The 19,977-nt window shown below is 43.3% G+C and overlaps 1 protein-coding gene across 9 annotated transcripts in view; it reads left to right on the forward strand.

The window, feature by feature from the left end:
• The first annotated feature begins 1,577 nt into the window (after positions 1 to 1,577).
• The window catches only part of DZIP1L (DAZ interacting zinc finger protein 1 like), an 85,150-nt gene continuing 66,750 nt past the window's right edge, over positions 1,578 to 19,977 (forward strand). For 2 of the 9 annotated variants that reach the window (XM_049870273.1, XM_049870282.1), the window contains exon 1: positions 17,792 to 18,481. In XM_049870273.1, coding sequence (XP_049726230.1) covers positions 18,479 to 18,481 — 3 coding nt within the window. In that variant the 5' untranslated portion in view covers positions 17,792 to 18,478. The other 7 variants (XM_049870275.1, XM_049870276.1, XM_049870274.1 and 4 more) reach the window with 7 other exon arrangements.

Here is a 19,977-nt window from a genome sequence, read left to right on the forward strand (position 1 = left end):
AGGCACATCAGAGACGCAAAGGGCTGGTACTAGGGTGAGGAAGGCATGATGGGCTACAGGGCAAGGTGGAAACTTTAGGTGCTGAGAATTTACCCTCCTGTCCTCTCACTGAGATGGCTGGGTGGGGCAATTGGTTTGTTCACAGCCAACTTGATGGCAATGGGGTTTGCTCTCCCAAACAACAGTTATGCCTCAGTTGCTCAGGGTAACAGGAATGCCCCTGGACTAGCCACCTAGGGCCAGTCTCCTTTGGCCTGTTCCTCGGTCATGGACTATATACCTATCTCCACTGGTGGCTGCCAAATTTTGTGTGTGCTGAGGCAAGGGCGGGTTAGAAGAAGGTGACAGCTTTCCTTCTATCCTTCCTTCCCAGTGCTAAGTGATCTAGTCCTCTAAAGGCTCTTGGTAACCCCAGGGACCTAAAACAGGGCTTGGCACATAGTGGGCACTCAATAACTCTTTGCTGTATTGAATGTTGAATTGTGGGCCAGTACGGAAAGGTTGTGAAGGTTCCACGCATGGGAGATCTTTGGCTTTTGGCATTACTGACAAGGTGGATCTGGGTGCATGTTAAGGCCTCTTTCTCATGATAGATGGAGAAATTGAGACTGATGGAAATGACACACAAACACACAAGTACTCCCAGGGCTCCTTTCTGCAAGCCTCAGGGATATTGTAGGAAGAAATCCAAGAAGCAAATGCCCCATGTCCCCACAGATTTCACACTTGACTAAACTCAGGAGGATGCACCACTGACTGCTTTGGCAGCTCTAAGATACAGGGCTTAGCAGTTTGGGACCAGGGTGGGGGAAGGTCTTAAAAATTATTTCCCAGAATTCTCAGTCTTAGCTAAGTGAACTTAGAAGGACTGGCTATACAAAGGGTCAGGGACTGATAACAGGAGAGAAGAAGTTTTTTGGTCCTGGGCTTCCCAGCCCAGATCCTCAGAACAGATCAGAAGGTGGCATGGGAGGCGGGGGTGGGGGGTTGGGGGCGAATCCTGTGTCTGACCGACCTGGGCCCGCCCCCAGACGACTCTTCTAGCGTGGGCCTGGTCAGAAACCAGGAAAGTCCCTTTAGTCTAGAGCAGGTGGGCAGGGCTGTCTGCCCCCATAGGCTGCAGCGGCCACCGTTTATAGCAGGCCAGCGGCTGTACCGTAGGCTCTGTGTAAGTGTGGGTGGGAGGAGGGGGAGGGGGGAGAGCACATGTCCAGTCTCCCTGGGCTCACCGAGCTCAACCTCTCAGCAACGACAGGGAACCATTAACTTGGATCCTGGATTTTCCTAACGGATTAAACGTGACATTCCTCATCCCTTAGCCTCCCCTCCATCCATAACAGACTCAGAAATAGCTCGACCCAGGGGGCCTGGGAAGAGGCTCCACCCCTCCCCAGGAGACCGTCCTGGGAGCAGGATGTACAACAGGCCCCAGGCCAAGAGCTGCGTGCTCAGGGAGGGGCTGCCCGCTCCCGCGCCTCTCGAACTGGCAGCAGTGGGTGGGGCGGGTCCGCGCTGTCTCCTGTCCCTGGAGCTCATCTCGGGCCCGCGCGGCTGCGAGGATTTCGGGAACTCCAGCGGGCTGGTGGGGCAGTGGAGCGAGTCGGGAGGTTCAGCCGCAGCAGGCCGGACTTCCCTCCACTGCCCTCGGCTCCGGGCGAGTCCAGGGTGAGCCGGGCCACGCGGAAAACTATGCCAGGAATTCGGCCCAGGAGGGGCGCGGGGTGGGTGGCGTGGTGCAGGCCGCGTGAGCGGTGCCTGGAACCGCAGGAGGTTAAACATTAGCGGCCTGGGACGCCGGGCAGTGGGTGTAGCCGGGAGCGCGCTGCGGGCGCCTCCCCTCCATCCATAACAGACTCAAAAATCGCTCTGCCTGGGCACCCGCGCTTCCTGTGCCCCAGCGCCGTCCTGCTCTGCACCCAGGTACCCCGGCAGGAGAAGGACCCGCGGGGGGCGATGGAGAAGAGCAAGACTAGGACCCGGCTTCTCTGGGAAAAAAGTGACGTGATCTGGGGGACTTGATACTTTGAGGCCTGTTCTGTAGGTAAAGGGGGATTTTTCAGTAATAATATGATTAAAAAAACGAACACTTTTGGCATCTCTAGTTCTCTGAGTCCTGTCCCTAGGCTGGAGTTTAGCAGGAGTAGCAACGGTATTTTCCTTTTGAGGTGGCTGCAGATAAAAATGTACGGGAGACTTGTTTAGCTCAGGGCAAAGGTCCAGGAGGCAGAGAGAGGAGGGATCTGGGAGGGCCTGGCCCTGGGCCCTAACAGAGACTACCTTTCATTGAGCACTCCTTTGAGGCCCAGGTGTTTGGAGGGAGGCCTGGTGAGCTTGAGATGCTCCACTCTGGCCTCCCAGACAGATGGATCTGGTTGATCTGGTTGGCTACATCGGTGGTCCCTCTACTGTGTCACGCCTTCCCCTGGAGCTGGCAACTGGCCGGTAAGGCCAGGCCAACATAGAGGACGCTGGTCCTCCAATGAAGTGGTTAGTAATTGGTTTTTTGTTTGTCACTAAGACATCAAGGGCCTGGAGACATACTGTTTAAGTGGGAATATTTTTGGGCACCATCCAACGTGATAAAGTGGACTCTTGAAGTTGTATGCTTCAGGCTGGGAACAGAAGCCTGAATTCATCTGTGAAACATAATAAGGGTGGGTTCTGCCTAAAGCGGATTTTTTAAAAAAAATAATATTTTATTGTGTTTTTGGTGAAAATATACACAGGAAATTAGGTTCCCATTTGACAATTTCTATGCAAATTGTTCAGTGACATTAGTTACATTTTTCACAATAAATCAACATTCCCTTTAATTGCATTCTGGTTTTTCCGTTTCCAGTGCTCTAGTTTCCCTGCCCTCTCATCTTCTCATCTTTGCCTTAGAGTAATTGTTGATCTTTTGGTCTCATATAGATGGTTTTTTTAGTGGACCACCATACTCATGGGTAATATCCTTTATTTTGTGTGCCAACCTGTTACTTTATTTTTTTTAATTTTTATTGTGTTTTAACTGAAAGTTTACAAATCAACTCAGTCTCTCATACAAATATTTATATACACCTTGCTATATACTCCTAGTTTCTCTCCCCCTAATGAGACAGCCCACTCCTGCCCACCGCTCTCTCTTTTAGTGTCCATTCCGCCAGCTTCTGACCCCCTCTGCCATCTCATCTCCCCTCCAGATAGGAGTTGCCAACATAGTCCCAAGTGTCTACTTGATCCAAGAAGCTCATTCTTTACCAGCGTCTTTTTCTATCCCATTGTCCAGTCCAATCCCTGTTTGAAGAGTTGGCTTTGGGGATGGTTCCTGTCTTGGGCTAACAGAAGGTCTGGGGACCATGACGATGGGGATCCTTCTAGTCTCAGTCATACCATTAAGTCTGGTCTTTTTATGAGAATTTGGGGTCTGCATCCCACTTCTCTCCTGCTCCCTCAGGGGTTCTCTGTTGTGTTCCCTATCAGGGCAGTCATTGGTTGTACCTGGGAACCATCTACTTCCTCTGGTCTCAGGCTGATGTACTCTCTGGTTTATGTGGCCCTTTCTGTCTCTTGGGCTCATAATTACCTTGTGTCCTTGGTGTTCTTCATTCTCCTTTGCTCCAGGTGGGTTGAGACCAACTGATGAATCTTAGATGGCTGCTTGCTAGACCCTAGACACCACTCTCCAAAGTGGGATGCAGAATGTTTTTTTGTGTGTGTGTGTGTGCTTTAAGTGAAAGTTTGCAATTCAAGTCAGTCTCTCACACAAAAACACCTTGCTACATGCTACCAGTTGCTCTCACCCTAGTGAGACAGCCCGCTTGCTCCCTCCACTCTTTCTTTTTGTGTCCATTTCTCCAGCTTCTAACCCCCTCTACCCTGTCATCTCCCCTCCAGGCAGGAGATGCCAACATAGTCTCAAGTGTCCACCTGATCCAAGAAGCTCACTCCTCACCAGCATCCCTCTCCAACCCATTGTCCAGTCCAATCCCTGTCTGAAGAGTTGGCTTTGGGAATGGCTCCTGTCCTGGGCCAAAAGAAGGTCTGGGCACCACGAGCACTGGGGTCCTTCTAGTCTCAGTCAGACTATTAAGTCTGGTCTTTTTAGGAGAATTTGGGGTCTGCATCCCACTGCTCTCCTGCTCCCTCAGGGGTATTCTGTTGTGTTCCCTGTCAGGGCAGTCATCGGTTGTAGCCAGGCACCATCTAGTTCTTCGGGTCTCAGGCTGACCTAGTCTCTGGTTTATGTGGCCCTTTCTGTCTCTTGGGCTCGTAATTACCTTGTGTTATTGGTGTTCTTCATTCTCCTTTGGTCTAGGTGGGCTGAGACCAATTGATGCATCTTAGATGGCTGCTTGCTAGCGTTTAAGATCCTAGACGCCACTCTCCAAAGTGGGATGCAGAATGTTTTCTTAATAGACTTCATTATGCCAATTGACTTAGATGTCTCCTGAAACCATGGTCCCCAAAACCCCGCCACTGCTACGCTGGCCTTTGAAGCATTCCATTTATTCAGGAAACTGCTTTTGGTTTAGTACAGTTGTGCTGACCTCGCCTGTATTGTGTGTTGTCTTTCCCTTCACCTAATGTAGTTCTTATGTACTATCTAATTAGTGAATACCCCTCTGCCTTCCTCCCTCCCTCCCCCCTCTCATAACCATGAAAGGATATTTTCTTCTCTGTTGTTGTTGTTGTTAGGTGCCGTCGAGTTGGTTCTGACTCATAGTGACCATATGCACAACAGAGCAAAACACTGCCCGGTCCTGTGCCATCCTTACAATCGTTGTTATGCTTGAGCTCATTTTTGCAGCCACTGTGTCAATGCACCTCGTTGAGGGTCTTCCTCTTTTCCACTGATCCTGTACTTTGCCAAGCATGATGTCCTTGTCTAGGGACTGATCCCTCCTGAGAACATGACCAAAGTATGTAAGACGCAGTCTCACTGTCCTTGCTTCTATGGAGCATTCTGGTTGTACTTCTTCTAAGACAGATTTGTTCGTTCTTTTGGCAGTCCATGGTATCATATTCAATATTCTTTGCCAACACCACAATTCAAAGGCGTCAATTCTTCTTCGGCCTTCCTTATTCATTGTCCAGGTTTCACATGTACTTGATGCGATTGAAAATACAATGGTTGGGCCAGGTGCACCTTAGTCTTCAAGGTGACATCTTTGCTCTTCAACACTTTAAAGAGGTCCTTTGCAGCATATTTACCCAGTGCGATGTGTCTTTTTATTTCTTGAATGCTGTTTCCATGGGTGTTGATTGTGGATCCAAGTAAAATGAAATCCTGGACAACTTCAATCTTTTCTTCATTTATCATGATGTTGCTCATTGGTCTTCTCTGTTTAAACTATTTCTTGAGTTCTTGTAATAGTGGTCTTATACAATATTTGTCCTATTGCAGCTGACTAATTTCATTCAGCATAATGCCTTCCAGATTCTTCCATGTTATGAAACGTTTCACAGATTCATCATTGTTCTTTATCGATGTGTAGTATTCCACTGTGTGAATATACCATAAATTATCCATGCATCCGTTGGTGGGCACCATGGTTGCTTCCATCTTTTTGCTATTGTCAACAGTGCTGCAATGAACATGAGTGTGCATATTTCTGTTCGTGTAAAGGCGCTTATTTCTGTAGGATATATTCCAAGGAGTGGGATTGCTGGATCATACGGTAGTTCTATTTCTAGCTTTTTAAGGAAGTGGCAAAACAATTTCCAAAGTGGTTGTACCATTTTACATTCCCACCAGCAGTGTATAAGTGTTCCAGTCGTTCCACAACCTCTCCACTATTTATTATGTTGTGTTTTTTGGATTAATGCCAGCCTTGTTGGAGTGAGATGGAATCTCATTGTAGCTTTGGTTTGCATTTCTCTAATGGCTAGTGATCATGAGCATTTCCTCACGTATCTGTTAGCTACCTGAATGTCTTCTTTAGTGAAGTGTCTGTTCATATCTTTTGCCCATTTCTTAATTGGGTTCTTTGTCTTTTTGTAGTTGAGTTTTTGCAGTATCATGTAGATTTTAGAGATCAGGCACTGACCGGAAATGTCATAGCTAAAAACTTTTTCCCAGTCTGTAGGTAATCTTTTTTATTCTTTTGGTGAAGTCTTTGGATGAACATAGGTGCTTGATTTTTAGGAGCCCCCAGTTATCTAGTTTTACGTCTGCATTCTTAACAATGTTTTGTACACTGTTTATGCCATGTATTAGGGCTCCTAATGTTGTCCCTGTTTTTCCTTCCATGATCTTTATCGTTCTAGATTTTATATTCAGGTCTTTGATCCATTTTAAGTTCGTTTTTGTGCATGGTGTGAGGTATGGGTCTTGTTTCATTTTTTAGCAGATGGATATCCTGTTGTGCCAGCACCATTTGTTAAAAAGACTGTCTTTTCCCCCATTTAACTGTTTTGGGGACTTTGTCAAATATCAACTGCTCATATGTGGATGGATTTCTGTCTGGATTCTTAATTCTGTTCCATTGGTCTATGTATCTGTTGTTGTACCAGTACCAGGCTGTTTTCACTACTGTGGCAGTATAAAATCAGGTAGAGTGGGGACTCTCACTTTGTTCTTCTTTTTCAGTACTGCTTTACTTTTTTTTTTTTTTTTTTTTTTTACTTATCAGGGGCCTCTTTCCCTTCCATATGATGTTGGTGATTTGTTTTTCCATCTTATTAAAAAATGTTGTTGGAATTTGGATCTGAATTTCATTAAATGTATAGATGGCTTTTGGGAGAATAGACATTTTTACAATGTTGAGTCTTCCTATCCATGAGCAAAGTATGTTTTTCCACTTATGTAGGTCTCTTTTGTTTTCTTGCAGAAGTGTTTTGTAGTTTTCTTTGTATACATCTTTTACATCTCTGGTAAGATTTATTCCTAAGTATTTTACCTTCTTGGGGGTAACATAAATGGTATTGACTTGATGATTCCCTCTTTGATGTTCTTTTTGTTATTGTAGAGGAATCCAACTGATTTTTGAAAGTTTATCTTGTCTCCCAGTACTCTGCTGAACTCTTCTATTAGTCTGAGTAGTTTTCTTGAGAATTCCTTAGGGTTTTCTGTGTACAAGATCATGTCATCTGCAAATAGGGATAGTTTTACTTCTTCCTTGCCAATCTGGATGCCCTTTATTTCTTTATCTAGCCTCATGGCTCTGGCTAGGACCTCCAGCACAATGCTGAATAAGAGTGGTGATAAAGGGCATCCTTGTGTGGTTCCTGATCTCAAGGGGAATGCTTTCAGACTCCCTCTATTTAGGATTATGTTGGCTATTGGCTTTGTATAAATGGGCTTTATTATGTTGAGGAATTTTCCTTCTATTCCTATTTTGCTGAGAGTTTTTATCATGAATGGGTGTTGGACTTTGTCAAATGCCTTTTCTGCATCAATTGATAAAATCATGTGATTCTTGTCTTTTGTTTTATTTATGTGATGGATTACATGAATTGTTTTTCTAATGTTGAACCATCCCTGCATACGTGGTATGTATCCCACTTGATCATGGTGAATTATTTTTTTGATATGTTGTTGAATTCTATTGGCTAGAATTTTGTTGAGGATTTTTGCATCTAAGTTCATGAGGGATATAGATCTGTAATTTTCTTTTTTAGTGGTGTCTTTTCCTGGTTTTTGTATCAGGGATATGCTGGCTTCATAGAATGATTTTAGGATTATTCTGTCTTTTTCTATGCTCTGAAATGCCTTTAGTAGTAGTGGTGTTAACTCTTCTCTGAAAGTTTGGTAGAACTCTCCAGTGAAGCCATCTGGACCATGGCTTTTTTTTGTTGGGAGATTTTAATTACCTTTTCAATCTCTTGTTTTGTTATGGGTCTATTTAGTTGTTCTGTTTATGTTAGTTTAGGTAGGTAGTGTGTTTCTAGGAATTCATCCATTTCTTCTAGGTTTTCAAATTTGTTAGAGTATAATTTTTCATAGTAATTTGATATGATTCTTTTAATTTCAGTTGGGTCTGTTGTAATATCACCCATCTCATTTCTTATTTGGGTTATTTGCTTCCTTTCCTTATTTTCTTTTGTCAGTTTGGCTGATGGTTTATCAATTTTGTTGATTTTTTCAAAGATCCAGCTTTTGGTCTTGCTATGTGTTTCAATTGTTTTTCTGTTGTCTATTTCATTGAATTCTGCTCTAATTTTTATTATTTGCTTTCTTCTGGTGCCTGAGGGTTTCTTTTGTTGATCTTTTTCTATTTGTTCAAGTTGTACGGATAATTCTCTGATTTTGGCCCTTTCTTCTTTTTGGATGTGTGCATTTACTAAAATAAATCGACCTCTGAGCGCTGCTTTCACTATGTCCCTAAAGTTCTGATAGGAAGTTTTTTCATTCTCATTGGATTCTGTGAATTTCTTTATTCCATCCCTTAATGTCTTCTATAATCCAGTCTTTTTTGAGCAGAGTATTGTTCAATTTCCAAGTGTTTGATTTCTTTTCCATATTATTTCTGTTATTGATTTCTGCTTTTATGGCCTTATGGTCAGGAAGATGCTTTGTAATATTTCAATGTTTTGGATTCTGCTAAGGCTTGCTTTATGGCCTAATATGTTGTCTATTCTAGATAATGTTACATGTGCACTAGAAAAGAAGGTATACTTGGCTACTGTTAGGTGCAGTGTTCTGAATATGTCTATGAGGTCAAGTTGGTTGATTGTGGCATTTAGATCTTCCATGTCTTTATTGAGCTTCTTTCTGGATGTCCTGTCCTTCACCGAAAGTGGTGTGAAGTCTCCTACTATTATTGTGAAGCTGTCTATGTCACTTTTCAATGGCGATAGTTTTTTTTATGTATCCTGCAGCCCTGTCATTGGGTGTCTAAATATTTAATATGGTTATATCCTCCCAGTATATTGTCCTTTTAATCATTATATAGTGTCCTTCCTTATCCTTTATGATGGAATTATCTTTAAAGGCTATTTTGTCAGAAATTAATATTGCCAGTCCTACACTTTTTGGATTGTTGTTTGCTTGAAGTTTTTTTTTCCATCCTTTGAGTTTTTGTTTGTTTGTGTCTCTAAGTCTAAGGTGTGTCTCTTGTAGGCAGCATATAGACGGATCATGTTTTTTTATCCATTCTGCACTCTTTATCTCTTTATTGGTGCATTTAGTCCATTTACATTCAGCGTAATTACACATAGGTGTGAATTTAGTGCTGTCCTTGTGATGCCTTTTTTTGTGTGTTGTTGACAGTTTCTTTTTCACACTTAATTTTTCTGTGCTGAGTAGTTTATCTTTATATATTGTCTTTTCCTCATATTTGTTGTTGTTGATTTTGTTTCTGCTGAGTCTCTATTTTTTTAAATTTTATTTTGATGTATAGGATAGTTTGTCTTCTTTGTGGTTACCTTAATATTTACCCCTATTTTTCTAAAGTTAAACCTAACTTTTGTTTCTTTTTATCACCTTGACTTCTTCACCATATGAAAGATCTATGACTACATTTCTTAGTCCCTCTTTATTGTTTGAATGTTGTCTTCTTTTACATAATAACATCGCTGTTTCCCTATTTTGAGCGTTTTTTTTATCTTGATTTATTTTTGTGATTTCCCTGTCTGGATTGACATCTGATTGCTGTGCCCAGTGTTCTAGTCTTGGGTTGATACCTGATACTATTGATTTTCTAACCAAAGAACTCCCTTTAGTATTTCTTGTAGTTTTGGTTTGTTTTTTATGAATTCCCTAAACTTCTGTGTATCTGGAAACGTCCTTATTTCACCTTCATATTTGAGAGACAGTTTTGTTGGAGATATGATTTTTGGCTGGCAATTTTTTTCCTTCAGTGCTTTGTATAAGTCATCCCATTGCCTTCTTGCCTTCATGGTTTGTGCTGAGTAGCCTGAATTTATTCTTATTGACTCTCCTTTGTAGGTGACTTTTTGTTTATCCCTAAAACCCTTTGTCGTCGAGTTGATTCCGACTCATAGTGATCCTATAGGACAGAGTAGAACTGTCCCATATGGTTTCCAAGGAGCGGCTGGTGTATTTGAACCACTGACCTTTTGGTTAGCAGCTGTAGCTCTTAACCACTATGCTACCAGGGTTTCCTGTTTATCCCTAGGTGCTCTTAAAATTCTCTCTTTATCTTTGGTTTTGGCAAGTTTGATTACAATATGTCTCGGTGACTTTCTTTTGAAATCTACCTTATGTGGAGTTTGATGAGCATCTTGGATAGATATCTCCTCATCTTTCATGGTATCAGGGAAGTTTTCTGCCAATAAATCTTCAACAATTTTCTCTGTATTTTCTGTTATCCCTCCCTGTTCTGGTACTCCAATCACTTGTAGGTTATTTCTCTTGATAGAGTCCCACATGATTCTTAAGGTTTCTTCATTTTTTAAATTCTTTTCTCTGATTTTTCTTCAAATATATTAGTGCCAAGTGGTTTATCTTCAAGTTCAAAACATCTGCCTTCCACTTGCTCAATTCTGCTCCTCTGACTTTCTATTGAGTTGTCTAATTTTTTAAATTTTAATGTTAATCTTCTGAATTTCTGATTGCTGTCTGTCTATGGATTTTTCCAGCTTATTAATTTTTCATTATGTTCCTGAATAACCTTTTTAATTTCTTCAGTTGCTTTATCTATGTGTTCCTTGGCTTGGTCTTTGTATTGCCTGATTTGCTCCCTGATGTCTTGAAGGGTTCTATATATTAATCTTTTGTATTCTGCATCCGGTAATTCCAGGAATGCACTTTCATCTGTAAGATCCCTTGATTCTTTGTTTTGAGAGCTTGTTGAGGCAATCATGGTCTGTTTCTTTATGTGAGTTGATAATGCCTGTTGTCTCCGAGCCATCTGTAAGTTAGTGTATTAGTTTATTTTATGTTTGCTTACTGTATCCTAGCTTCTAGCTTTGTTTTGTTTTGATATGCCCAAATGTGTTGCTTGAGTGAGCTAGCTTGATTATTTTTGCCTTTGGAGTTCTCACGGTCTGTCCCCAGATGGCTAGAGCTGTTATCAGGTATATTAGTCTAGGAGTCCATTCACTTTTCTTGTATGAATTCAGCTTAAGTGTCCAGGTAGCTGATCATCAAGTGTGTGGTACAGGGTGTGTCCTACAGTCTTAGAGGGTGGGGGGTGATTGGTGTAGGTACCGGTATCAGATTGCAGCAGGGAGTCATGCTCTGAACAAGGCAGAGGACTGAGAATCATCCTCTAAGTATCTCTGAGGAAAGCATGTCCCTCTTCCCTAGAGCATACAGTTGGTGGGTTCTGCAGATGGACCATGGGCACCCAGTGTTTTTGGTTGTGAAGGCTGGGAGGTACCAGTTATCCTTGGACCCCTGTCGTGTTTGGCTGGGTGACCTGAGTAGAGCCGCCAGTCCTTAGACCCCTCATGTGGGTAGGTGAGGACCCTGTTTAATAGGCAAAGTGGTGTCAAACATCAAACGCCCACCTCTTCACTGCATACCGATACAGTTGTAGTCTGCTAACAAGGGCCTATTCTCCTGAAATAGGCTCACACAGGTCCATGCAGGGGAGAAAGGTACCCAAAGTCTATGGACTATTTACACCTGGACAGGAACCGCTTCTGTCCTGAACTCCCTAGGCTAGTCCCTAGGTTAGTAGAGCTGGCAAATTACCTTTTCCCTCTATTGGAATTTATTCTCTCTCTAAGCCTGGGAGGATGGCTCTAGGCACTCAACAGGGGCTACCTCAGGCCCAGGGAAATCAACAGCTGCTGAAGCCAGCTTGGGGGCTGAGGTGGGGGTGGGGTGCAGTAACGTACAGGCAAGTACTTAGCTTTTGCTGAGAGTGCCTTTCTTCTCTGGTTTTGGAGATGTGAATAGGCTGTGCAGCTGCCTGCTTCTTCCTGAGGAAACTGCAGCTGACGCTACTACCAGCCTGCTGCAGCCATTCCCGGGAATGGTGCCTGAGGGCTCCCGGCAATTCAGGTCCGGTAACACCTCTCTGTTTCTGAACCATCTCTTCCTCCTGCTGCACCGTTCGTTTTCTAACTTTGCCTTTGATATTCAGGGCTCCTAGCTTGTCATAAATATACTCGTTTCACTTGTTTTTTCGGGTCTTTGTTGTAAGAGAGCTCACTGGAGTGTCTGTCTATTCCAACATGTTGGCCCTGCCTCCCCCCAAGGTGGATTTTGTGCGGTCAGTTGGCCCAGGGACTGGAGACAGGAGAAACTCTGCCAAGAAGCAACACCTACTCCAAAGGACAGAAATCACCAGTTATATTCTAAGCTGTTTTCTTCTAGATGTGAAAAGCAGTTTTGGTTTGTGGTGATTCTATCCCTGGGAAGGTAGACAACATCAGAACCTAGTCCTCTTTTCTAAAATACATTTGAGGGGTGCCAGTTAAATCTTTATTTTTTAGAAAATCTTTTTGTTGCAAAAACTTAAAATAAGCTTTTGACAAAACCTTAGGCACTGTCTTTTAAAAATGTCACCTTAAAGTTACTGGGAATGGGAAGCCAGCTGTAAGGGAAAAAGCTTTGTACCTAGTGGAGTCAATCTTTCTTTTGCTACTTGGTGGATCCCCGAGTAGGTGTAGCTCCCCTAGCCCCAGGACACGAAAGAGCAGGAAGGGGTACTGGTTTCTTCAGAAAACAACAGAATCAGAGAACACTGCCAAGGTCTGTAACGGTAGTGCTCCAGAAGAGTCCCTGTGCCCCTGTCATTTCCATCTCTGTTGGGGTCTCCAGTGCACCTTTGCCTACCGTGTACGCACAGCCTGTTTGCAAACTGTGTGAAGGTTTCCTTGGCAGCCACAACAATTAGCACTAATGATACATCTGAGCTCCCTGGGGCAGGCACTTGTGAAGTTAGTTTGGGAGCCAGGGCAGGTTTGTAAATGATTGCCTGGCAGCAGTCTTAGAAGCTTGGCACTTGGCTCCCTCCAAATTCTTCTCTTGGCTGCATTTTTGAGGCAGCAGAAGAGACACTAAGATGGTGGTGGTGATGGTAGTGGTGTAGTCTAGCTGTCAATTTGTATCAGAAAATCAGTAAGAATTTATTTTAAAAAATTCATTGTTGATTTTGTGAAAGTTATCTTTACAGTTTGGAGTTTGTAGGTGGGTAGGTTTCAGAAGAGCCATAAAATCTCCAGGAATTGTTTCACAGTGGAATGGCTACCTTTTGAGGTGGTGGATGTCTGATCACTGGGGGTATACGGTCTTCCTATGTTGGATGTGATCACCCAACATAGAAATCATCATTTCAGTAATGAAGCAAGTTTGGGGTATGAGCATAAATATAAGTTTTTTGGTTCCGCTTATTCATTGCATTTGTCTAGACTTGTCAGGTTTTCTGGGACCTCATCAAAACATCTAGTGGTGGTTAACACAGCTTCAGATTTCCTAATGACAATGAGTATTTCTGCCTTGTTTTTCTATTCCCAGATGTGGGTAAAGGAGTCTGCTGATAATTCAATCTGGGGAAAGCATGGGCCTGGGGATGTGTGGTTTCCAGGTAACCTGGAGTACTCTCATTTGACTTCGCCCATCCAGGACTAAAGCTGTGGAGCTGCATTGCATCAGCCAAGCCCAGGCAAGATACAGGGAGAATTCAGGGTCTCCAGCACAAACCCTGTTGCAGGGGCAAATTAACCAATAAGCAAGGTACACATGGGCTTACCTGTGCTTACTTACTAACTGGTGAAATTTTGCACTACAGATTAGTAGGTAAGCACAAATAAGCCCATGTGTACCTTGCTTACTGGTTAATCTGCCCTTGCCCTGTTGTGATTAGCTGTAAACTCTGTCAGCCCTTGCAATTTGGTCAAGAAATCTCAGGTATTGTAAAATTTCCATCGTGGGAATAGTTCGTTTTTTAAAAATTTTATTATTGTGCTTTAAGTGAAAGTTTACAGTTCAAGTTAGTTTCTCATACAAAAATTTATACACATATTCTTATGTGACCCTAGGTGGTCTCCCTACAATGTGACAGCACACTGCTCCTTTCCACCCTGGATTTCCCTTGTCCATTCAACCAGCTCTTGTCTCTTTCTGCCTTCTCATCTCACCTCCGGACAGGAATTGCCCATTTAATCTCATGTATTTACTTGAGCTAAGAAGCACTCTGTTCATGAGTATCATTTTATGTCTTATAAAGTCCGGTTTAATCTTTGTCTGAAGAGTTAGCTTCGGGAATGGCTTCAGTTCTGGGCTGTCGGAGAGTCTGGGGGCCACATCATCCAGGGTCCCTCCAGTCTCAGTCATATGATTAAGTCTGATCTTTTTACTAGAATTTGAGGCTCTGTATCCTACTTTTCTCCTGCTCCATCAGGGACTCTCTGTTGTGTTCTCTGTCAGGGCAGTCATTGGTGATAGCTGGGGACCATCCAGTTCTTCTGGTCTCAGGCTAGTGGAGTCTCTGGTTTATGTGGCCCTTTCTGTTTCTTGGGCTCTTATTTTCCTTGTGTCTTTGGTGTTCTTCATTCTTCTTTGCTCCAGGTGGATTGGGACAAATTGATGCATCTTATATGGCTGCTTGCTAGCTTTTAAGACCCCAGATGCCATTCACCAAAGTGGGATGCAGAATATTTTCATGGGAATAATTTGTATATTATTATTATTGAGAGGTAGTTTGGCATAGTTCAAAAGCTTTGGAGTCAAACAGAACTTGGCTTGAATCTTGGCTTCATTACTTAGTAGCTAATTTGGGGGCAGTTCTCTTAGCTTCTCTGAGCCTTAGTTTCTTCATCTGTCAGATGAGGCAAATAATATTTACTTACAAGGTCGTATGACGACAAGAAATAGTATAATATTTAAAAGCTGACACAGCGCCTAGCATATACATGCTTAATAAATGATAGCTGCTTTCTTCGTCATTATCATGATCATCCTCAAATTCCCACAGCTCTGCTTATCTTTTGATGCTGGAGACCTATAACTTCTGGGGTTCTAGAGAAAGATAGGCATGGCATTTTAGGGGTGCAGTAAAACCTCAGGAACTCAGACTCCTAACTCAGAATTCTGTATTAGGAGACTGGCCTGCCACCCTCTGTGTTTACAGAGTATGCTGTGAGTGTCAACATGAGGGTATAAGGGCTGTTAAAGGAACAAGTGGTAACACTGTGGCCTCAGCATTTTTGTAGCCACTTCTCACTGATGTGCCTGAGCCCACCTACAAGGGCTCCTATACTCTAAGCCTTCATTAGCAGCCAGTTGGATTAAGTTAAGGATGGCACATGGTCAACAAATTAAGCATTTTACTAAGTTACTAAATTTACTAAGTCCAAATTAAGGACTTCTAACTCCATTTTTACTCTTTACCCAATTCTCATTTCTCCAAGACCCCAAACTGAATTGTAGGATTTAAGGTGGATATTCTAAGATTTTGAGAGCTTTGCTCAGTTCAGCAGCAATCTGTGTTGCAGGTATTGTGCTAGGAGCTGGAATAGAGATAGGAATAAGCCGTGGTCTCAGCACTTGTGGAGGTCATAGCCAGGGGATTGTGTGTGGGGGAGATAGAAATGTCCTGGTATGGGCCTCTCCTTGGTGCACCCACACACCCGGTCCTGGCTCCTACCCTAGCACTTATCTAATTTCTGTACATTTTTTTCTTTCTAGAGATTAAACTCTGGAGCCAGACACTGTCACTTGTTGTGTGATTGTGGAATAATCATTTCCCCTCTTTGTTCACCCTTCAGTTTCTTCATCTGTATAATGGGTTGTCGTAAGAATTAAATGGGACAATTCCTTTTAAGCCTTAGAACTGTGTGTGGAGCATAGTAGGATTCCAGAAACACTTATTCTGTTTATTCATGATGGCAGAGACTATTGCCTTTATTGCTTTTATGGTTCGTTTTATGTGTCAGCTTGGCTAGGCTATGATTCTCAGTGGTTTGGTAGTCATTGGACTGATTGCTCTTCCATAATATAGTATAATGTGATCACCTCAATGATGAGATCTGATACAATCACCTTCATGATGAGATCTGCTATGAGCAGCCAATCAGTTGAAAAGGGAGTTTCCTTGCAGATGAGACCTGCCTCCAATATACAAATGGATATTCCAGGAAGGTTCTCACTCTTGCTGTCATTCTCCCTCTGCCCTTTAGTTCTTGGGACGTGAGTCAGCAGCCCGCCACAGGACCTGCAGGTTTTGGGATTCATCAGATCCTGCAGCCCCGTAAGCCAGCAGCCTGCTGTCTGACCTGGGTTCATCAGCCCCTGCAACCACGTGAGTCAGGAGAAGCCTCCAGCTTGACACCTGACTCGTAACTTGCCAGTCCCTGCAACTTGCCAGCCTCCACAACTGTGTGAGCCATTTCCTTGAATTAAACCTCTCTCCGTATATTTACATACATATGTTTTACTGGTTTTACTCCTCTAGAGAACTGAGCCAAAGATATCTGCATCAATCCTGAGTGCCAAGTGTTATGCCTGGTACTTAATAGGGAATCAGGAATTGTTTGTTGATGGGATGGATGAGTGAAGGTTGCACAGCCACTCAAAACAGGGCAGAGTGTGGTGAGAGTAACCAAAGGAGTGTACACTTTATGCTCTGGGAGCCTAGGAGTTGTTGTTGTTAAGTGCCATTGAATTGGTTCTGACTCATAGTAGCCCTATAGGACAGAATAGAACTATCCCATAGCGTTTCTCAGGAGCGGCTGGTGGATTTGAACTGCTGATCTTTTGGTTAGCTGCCTAGCCTAGGAGAGGGGCAGGGAATTCTGACTGTAGCTCTGGAGAGATTTGTGGTGGTGATCACTCATGAACAAAGCCTTGAAGCATGTGTCCAACTTCAGAAGAAGCAGAAGGAGGTGGTGGATGGCCATCTATACTGAGAGGAAGGATAGCATAATGACTAAGAGCCCAGTCTCTGGAGCCAGGCTGCCTAGGCTTGATTCCTGCTTTCTGGACCTTGGGAAAGATTTTTTTTTCTCTTTAGTTTAGATAATAATAGTACCTACCTCAACAGGTATTGTCTTGGTCATCTAGTGCTGCTGTAACAGAAATACTGCAAGTGGATGGCTTTAACAAAGAGAAATTTATTCTCTCATAGTCTAGTAGGCTACAAGTCCAAATTCAGGGAGTTAGCTCCAGGGGAAGGCCTTCTCTCTCCAACTCTGGAGGAAGGTCCCTGTCATCAATCTTGCCTTCGTCTAGGAGCTTCTCTGCACAGGAACCTTAGGTCCAAATGATGTGCTGTGCTCTGGGCGCTGCTTTCTTGGTGGTATTAGGTCCCCAGGTCTGTCTCTTCGCTACTCTCTTTTATATCTCAAAAGAGATTGGCTTAAGATACTATCTAATCTTGTAGTTCTCATTAATATGACTGCCACTAATTCATCTCATTGCATCACAGTGGTAGGATCTACAATCACTTCAATGACAAAATGGTAGACAATCGTACAATACTGGGAATGATGACCTAGCCAAGTTGACAGATATTTTTGGGGGACACAATTCAATCCATGGCAGGTATTCTGAGGAGTACATGAGCTATTCTTTGTAAAGCACTTAAAAATACAATAAATATGTTATATATTATATAAAATATAATAAATAAATATAAATAAAATAAACAGCCCAGAGGTATGAAAGTATGGACAGTAATATCGTAAGTGGAGATGTAGCTAGAAAGGTAGTTTGGAACAGTTCATAGATGTCTTTGAATGTCTTCTTAAAGAATTTCAAGCCCATGTGGAACACATAAAATCCATTCCCATATGGCTGAAGCACAATGGTGACTGCCTTTTTTAAAGAAGACCTGTACTCTTCAGGTTGTCACAATCCCCAACACTCCCTACTGCAGTGGTTTTGAGTCAGTTGGCCTAGGTTGAGACCAAAGGACCTGCATTTCTAACAAGTTTCCAGGTGATACTGATGTTGCTCGTCCAGGGACCACACTTTGAGAACCACTGATTTATTATATTTTGGACTCCAAGATGGGGAATCAGTTGCCATTTATCATCAAGCTTGTACTATGGCTTCTCTTATTCTTGGCCCATTTCAGGCATTTATTTATTTTATGAAAAATTATACTCATGCATTCTTGGCCCCTGTGGCACTTGAGCCACATTTCCTGGTATAATCAGTATGGGAGGGCTGGGTCTAGAGGCCTCAAGAAATAAATGCCCAGAAAGAGATTTGGGAGAGTCTGAGGCTCAGCTTGAAGAAGGGTTATGGGTAGCTGAAGCTGCAGCCATGTGTGAACTCATCCCCAGGAAGAGTGTGCAGGGAGAAATGGGTTGTGGGTGAACAGCAGAGTATCAAGGGGGCACTAGGAAGGATGGAAGAGGCTGGGAGGAGAATTCAAAGAGGTAGGAGGAAAGCAGAGAGAGAGTTGATGGAGAGTTCTCTGTGTTGTTATTAGAGAGAGGGCTGTTGGCAAACATCTGAAGCCAAAGCTTAAATAGTTAAACAAGTAGTTCTCGGGTGAGCTCACAGTCTGTGGGAGGTCAGGAAGCAGGTATCCTGTTACCCTTGCTCACAGCATGCCTGGTAACCTGCTGTTGCTCCGAGGCACGGCTTGTTGTGAGCAATTGTCTCTGAGGCTCAGGTAGCTTGGAGCTGAGCATGGTGAGTATTGTGTCGCCTACCCTTTTTTTTTTTTTTTTCGTAACCCTGCATGTTAAGTAGAAGTGTGCTTGTCTTTCTCTTGATGGTCATGGTAGGGGTACTTGCAGCTGGATAGTTTTGTTTCTGGAGCACTTATTGGGGAAGAGTGTCTGAGAAGGGAAAGATGGGAGCTAAAACTGAAAAGGCGAGTGGGCAGCATTCAGTGGGTGGTCTTGAAGACCAGGGTTTGGACTTGGTACTGTGGAAAACAAGCAGCTGTGAGGAGCTCTTGAGATGTGGTTAATACATGTTGGTAACCCAGCACCGGGCACTAGGGCTGACACACGTAGGCGTTCTGTAAATGAAGATAAAAAAAAAAAAGATATATATATATATTTTTTAAATTGGCAAATCAATGAATTGGAGTTTTGAGGGACGAGAAATTTTAGAACAAATAACCCCAAGAGTCAGTGTTGGGTGGTTCAACATCCACAAGTTTTGGAGCTAGAAACACCTGCAATTGTACTTCAGCTCTGGCCTCCCTACCTACAGTTTAACTTCTCTAAGACATCAGTTTCATTGTTTATAAACAATAATGATACTTGTTTGTGGGTTGGTAGGTGGTATTTGTATCTAGCACAGAGGCTGGTACTCCCTGCATAGGGGCCAGTATTATTATTCTTTTTTTAATTAATTTTTATTGTGCTTTAAGTGAAAGTTTACAAATCAAGTCAGTCTCTCATACAAAAATTTATATACACCTTGCTATACACTCCTAATTGCTCTCTCCCTAATGAGACAGCACACTTCTTCCCTCCACAGGGCCAGTATTATTACTGAGTGCTTTCCCCTCACATCTTCTCCGATCCTGTCCTGTGAGGTAGGCAGGACAGGCATTATTGCTACCTTTTACGGATGAAGCCAGTGAGGTCCCGTGAGGTGCCTTTCCTGGAGGGCCTTCCCTTGTTGCATACCCAGCCCTACCATTTCTTCAAGGCCTTTCTCTTTCACGAGGTCAATGACCCTGTAATTACAGGAGAAAGAGAGGACACAGTGTGGTGGTCATTTGGTGGCTCTGCACCCGTGTTAAGTTGCTGTACTTTATCCTGAGGTAAATGTAGGCTGCAGAAGGACCAATTCATACATTTGACAGCTCTTTCCCTGACCGAGACCTCTGACAGGCACTTAGGCAGTAGAGGTGAGTCTGGGGGAGGGGGATTCACTGGGGACCTACTATGTGCCAGGCTCTGGGCTGGGTACTTCAAATGCCTCGTTCCTAACCACAACCTTACAAAATGGGCCCTGTAGTCCCCAGTTTACACAGGAGGCTTTAAGATATGGAGGGACTTGCTGAAGGCTAAGGAATTGAATCCATATCTGTGTGACTGCAAAGACCACACCCTTTCTTTCCACAGCTCTGGCCACATTAGCTCATATCACACAAACCACAGTCGCTAGGTAGACACGTCACCTCACCCTGCTTAGGCTCTTACTAGCCAGGTGTGTGGTGCATGTAA

This window comes from Elephas maximus, chromosome 26 (genome assembly GCF_024166365.1).
Source record: "Elephas maximus indicus isolate mEleMax1 chromosome 26, mEleMax1 primary haplotype, whole genome shotgun sequence".
Classification (NCBI taxonomy): domain Eukaryota; kingdom Metazoa; phylum Chordata; class Mammalia; order Proboscidea; family Elephantidae; genus Elephas; species Elephas maximus.